General features: G+C 34.6%; 1 protein-coding gene across 1 annotated transcript; it reads right to left on the minus strand.

Moving 5' to 3' along the window:
* Nucleotides 1-210: 210 nt before the first annotated feature.
* Nucleotides 211-5,452, minus strand: LOC111392977 (sister chromatid cohesion protein SCC4-like). The gene is made up of 7 exons (XM_023018387.1): nt 5,363-5,452; nt 2,841-3,342; nt 1,848-1,886; nt 1,533-1,654; nt 788-934; nt 442-531; nt 211-358 (listed from the first exon to the last, which is right to left on the minus strand). The coding sequence occupies exons 1-7, from the start codon at nt 5,450-5,452 to the stop codon at nt 230-232; spliced, it is 1,119 nt and encodes a 372-aa protein (XP_022874155.1). The 3' UTR covers nt 211-229.
* Between the last annotated feature and the right edge of the window lies 1 nt (nt 5,453).

The following is a 5,453-nucleotide window of genomic DNA, read 5'->3' on the forward strand; positions in this document are numbered from 1 at the left end:
TTAAACACCCCCCCCCCCCCCCAACAACCCAATAACCCGCACCTTCCAAAAGATATAGATATGGGAATTACAAACACAAAACTAATAAGAAAAAGGATAAGCAACTTTATCCTACGGAGTTTACATAACATATTTTACTTGGGTAAAGAGATGCACTAAACATGCACTAGCAAAGGTATATTCATACAATATGGGAGGATATGATGTAATGAAACGAGAGTAGCAACTTCTACCTAGCTTCTTGTAGATTCTGCTGTCTCATCAGTAGAAAGCCATAGGCGAAAAGGGCGCTGGTTTTCTCTCGCACTCCAACAAAAGAATCAACGACTCCCAAAACTGGTCCAATCAGGTCAACAGCCTGTAGAAAAGCTAGTCCAAGTAAGAAGATCTAACAGTGCCGTCTACAAATACAAATTCAGATCTTGGCAGGAAATACAATACCTTTGCAGAGGATTCAGCATCTCCAATGCAGATGTAAGAGACTGCTGCATAAATGTGGAACATGGCTTGCATTGACTTGCTCTCCGTCAACTAAAAATGAAAAACATATAGATCAAGCAGATAAAATTCATTAAAAATGCTTGTGTAGATTTCTTATACACAGATCAAGGGAAAAAAAAAAAAAACAATTTATCCTATTTGAGTTTCCAAACTCAGGCCTATGTCAGGGGATCAACAAGTATGTTAGTAACAATTAACGCCAAGAAGAAAATCATCTATGTAAAAATATACAGAAAAGAATGTGTAAACGGCACCTATCTAGGTACCAGTGCCAGCAAAGAATTACCTTCGAAGCTTCAAGGAAATGATAAGTAGCTTCACTATAGCAGCCAACAGAATGAGCATACTGCCCTTGTAGCATCTCAATGATACTCTCAGAGGCCTGTAAGATTGTTGGGAAGCGAATAAACCAATTTCTCATCTGTATCAAAGCCTGCAATGAAACATGGTTCTTCATTAAATCTAAATTATACATCGTTTTATACAGCTAGAAGATTGTCCTTCTTGAAAATTCAAGACACTTAACTTTATTTCAAATTCATTGCAAATCAAAAGTCTTTCATCTGACGAAGTAAAATTCCTTTCTAGAGTATCTTCCAAATAACAATAAACACATGGTACAATTGATAGGCATGCTCTTCAGTATTGAACTTCTAAACAAAATGCAAATTTTTTTGGCTTTTTTTCTTCTTGTTTTTTGGTTCTGGAGGGAGGTTATACGTTGCAGATTCCACAGACTTAGGATGCCATCAAAAACTGGATCAAGGCTTCATCCGTAAAACATAAATAACAAATAACCTTGCAGTGCCTTTATTTTAACATTGAAAATAATGTCTTCTAAACAATAAGCAACAAATAAATGAGAATAGAGAAATATATGACCAGAAATATGGTCAGAAGCTTTTTAGCAACGAATTATTTTGCATCATTCTATTAACTTGTTCAATTAACATGATATTATAAGTTAAGACTTAAATTAAATTGAAAATGCACATTTAACTAATATGGCAACTGAACAGGAAATAACCAACCTCTTGTGCCTCAACAAATTCAGTTCGTGTAAGATCGATAGTTACTTTATTTTCAAGGAACTGCATTAGAAGCACCAAATAGACCCCAGCCATCCATATTGCAGAGTGTTGCAGTTCTACTTCTGCCATTCAGTGTATTAAAGAAAAAATATGTCAAGAGACCTTAGAAGCACATATTCAGTATTTTCCTACAAAAATAGAGAAATATCTGAATTCCTTAAAAATTGTTCTTAATTCATAGAGAATTTCATTGGGAGCTTACTAATGACACCATGCATCAGAAACATGATTTACCGATATAAATGAAAGCCTAACCTTTAATGCCATCAGTAATTCCAAGTTGCACCAATTCCTCTGCAAGAAAGAGAATAATTCAGGTCTAAAGAGAACCTAACGCTGGACTGCAATTTTTACAGGCTTTAAGCAACACCTTTGTTCATTCATCAACTATCCAAATGACTTTCAATCAAAACAACAAGTAAGGTTTTTTATCGACATTTTAGCACAAATTGCAAAAATCTTTCAGAAGCATGTATTTACCAATTCCTTCCATATCTAGTCACCAGACGTTAGTAAAGTTTCATAAATTCTATTTTTTCTTCACAGTTTAGTCTTGATGTGTTAAATAACTTCATAGATCTTATGGTTAATCAAATCAAGTTGCAGATAGAAACAAAATAAGGTGCAATTGATGAAGACCCATGGAATGCCCTTCTAAATACTACATGCAGGACCGTAAGAAAAGCAAGCATGTAATTAATATATCCCTCTACGGCTTCTATCAATTGAATTTGACAATCCAAGTAATATAACCAGTCTAAATATCCCGCAACCTTTTAAACAAGTAAGCATCACCTGCAACATGACAACTCTGAATTGGTTTCACTAAGACAAGAATAATTTCAGGAATTGCCTAATGCCTAGATATAGCACCTAAAGGTAAAGAGGTCAAACTATTCCGAAACAACTGAAAACCAGCAAAGACGAAGGGCCAATAAATTGGAAGTTAATGTACTTCTGGGAATCTTAAAAAACCCTGGTCGCACAATATGGACACATTGATCACACTATAACAAGCTTCTTCACTTAGAACAGTTAGGAGACAAACCATTTTCAGGTTCATTCATGTCAGAGTATATATTATCTTTTGGCAACAAATAAATTGGTAATAACCAAATATATGTCCATATGGATAACAATTGAGAGAAAACATATCGCCATCCATTCACTTCTACATGCACAAGAACTGCAATGTAGGGTTATTTCAAATGTAGATATTAAAATTACATCCCGATTACCAAAACCAACCTTGGATAATTTGCATTCCAGATTGAACCCTCTTTCCACACTCCTTAAAAAGTCCCTTTGGGCGGCTAAAAACAACCACCATAAGATCTACCAACGCGTAGACTGCACTTTTTGGTAGCCATTCCCCATCAATGGGAGGGGGGGCCAGCTCAAGTTTATCAGCCCATGCTCGTTTCACATTTCCAAAATATGCAGGTTCCAAAGGCATTTTCCCAGTTAAACTCATCCCACTATAATTACCAAGTCGTTCTTCAAGCTGAGCTTGTTTTTCAGTAAGAGCAGATTTGTCCCTGTAGTTCAAATCAGAGTGGGAGAGACTGTGATTTAGTGCATCAAGCTCTTTGGTGAGTTCTCGCATATGTTGCATCCGTTGCAAGTCAGACTTTATAACAACATCCAATTTGTCAACACGGTGAGCAGCATTCTTGTAATCACATATCCGGAGTAGATAGAACAATTGCAGCAGCTCGTAATAAAACAATAAACCAAGGCACTGTTGTTTCTTCCCGATACAAGCAGAGGAAAACAGAAATTTATATGTCAGTTGATTTTACAAGTAGTTTTTCAACCAACTAAAATGCACACATAAACAATACTCATCCAATCAAACAATATATTACCCACGGACGATTTGAAATCATAAACAGGGGTCATGCAATCCATTAACGAAAATGGGCAAAAGACACTTGTTTATCTGTAGAACCTGTGAGAAGTTATAATCTAGACAGTTACAGAATCCCCTCAAGCGAGAGAAAAACCTGAGGTTCTTTGAATTGAAGAGAGATCGGTGGACAGAAGCATAAAATGACTACATTTTCCCTTTTCACCAGATACAATCAATCTTAATAATAAAATTATTGTGGCAGGTCAAAGAATTATAGATTATTTTGATAATAATTATAAATTTTATTTATACTTCTCGTAAACGAAACAAAAAATATAAAATGTGAATTTTTTCACAAAAGAAAACTATTTTTATTTATTTAATTTTTGCTATACTTATAAATAATAATATGAAACTAATTTTCTTCCAACCAATAAATTCGGAATCAAGATAAGGAATGACAATATGAAAATAGAAGCTTCTTTAAGGCAAAAAAAAGAATCAGAAGAACAATAAGTGGAAGCCCTCGGTGTGGGTCTCAGCTGTATGTCAATATGGCTATACATGTTAATGTGCACCGCTAAAGTTTTTCTTAAGGAAGATAATGACGTGAAGACGAGGGAGGAGCAACACAAGCATATCCTATTGACAGTCGAGATACTATTTAATTCGTGTGTATGTGAATTAACTTAAAATTGCAAGATATATACACATTGGAATTTCACTAAACCAGTGATACGCAGGAGGGAATTCTATAAATAAATAAATAGTAATAATAACTGCTGGGCATTAAATCATTTAATTTGAAAGCGAAGAACAGATGATTCTTCGGTTCTTACAATTTTCTATTGATGATTAGAGATGATTAAGTTGTAAATATCAATCATACAGGCACCTATAAATAAAACAGATCTTTCACTTGAGAGATGGTGCCTTTCTATCGAATTAATTATATTGCAGTACTTCTTCAATGTCTCAGTCCTTCATTTTGGTATTTACCAACAATGCTTAATGAAGTAGACTTCTCTAAAATATATTACCAATATTTTAATTCAACCTTCAATTTAAATATATTTCTCACAAGACATATGGTACGGATCAATAGTGATATGTGGATATGCGGTTATTGTCTTTCACTCAGAATTAGAGCTGGGCAAATCTCCCGAACCGAACCGAACCCGACGATTCTTCTCAAGTTAAATACCCGAACGGGTATCTGAATTAAAAATCGACGGGTACGGTTCGATTCTCGATTCTAGACAAAGAACTGAATATTCATAATTTTTATTTTTTTTATATTGAACAAATCAAATTATTTTAATTTTTTCTAAACAAATTAACAAATTAGGTGATTAATTGATACTTTATCTCCTAAGCCCTAGCCTAGCTAGCTTGACCTAACCCAACAAATTTCTAAAGGGAAAAATTCATGAATCAGGCTTTAAGTATGGCCAATTCAAATTCCAGGCCTAAAGTTCTAACATGCAAAAATCAGGTTTGTGTTAATTAATTAAAAATATTTTATTAATGAAACATATTACGGTCACAGTTATAAAATTTATGGTCACAGATATGTACTTTAAGATCACAATGTCACATATTGTAAAAATAACTGGTCACAAATTCTTTCATCGGCCACAAATCAAAATTATTATATGTCACAGTTTTTTAGTCAGTCACATATTTTCAAATTAATTGGTCACAAATTATTTTTAAATCGCAAGTTATTGAATTTTTAGGTCACAGTTTATTTGTCAGTCATAGATTTTGGAATTAGTTGGTCACGGATCATTTTTTAGTCACAAGTTATCAAGTTTTTAGGTCACAAATAACTAAATAATTGGTCACATACCACTACCACCCTCACCCTGACACCACACCAACATGACGACCACAACCATCACCACCGCACCACCACCGCACCACCACTGCCTGCACCACCAACAAAAATCAACGTTGATCCACCATCGCTGCTAGCACCCCTACCTATACAACCAACAAATACCATC

This window comes from Olea europaea, chromosome 4, assembly GCF_002742605.1.
Source record: "Olea europaea var. sylvestris chromosome 4, O_europaea_v1, whole genome shotgun sequence".
Taxonomy (NCBI): Eukaryota; Viridiplantae; Streptophyta; class Magnoliopsida; order Lamiales; family Oleaceae; genus Olea; species Olea europaea.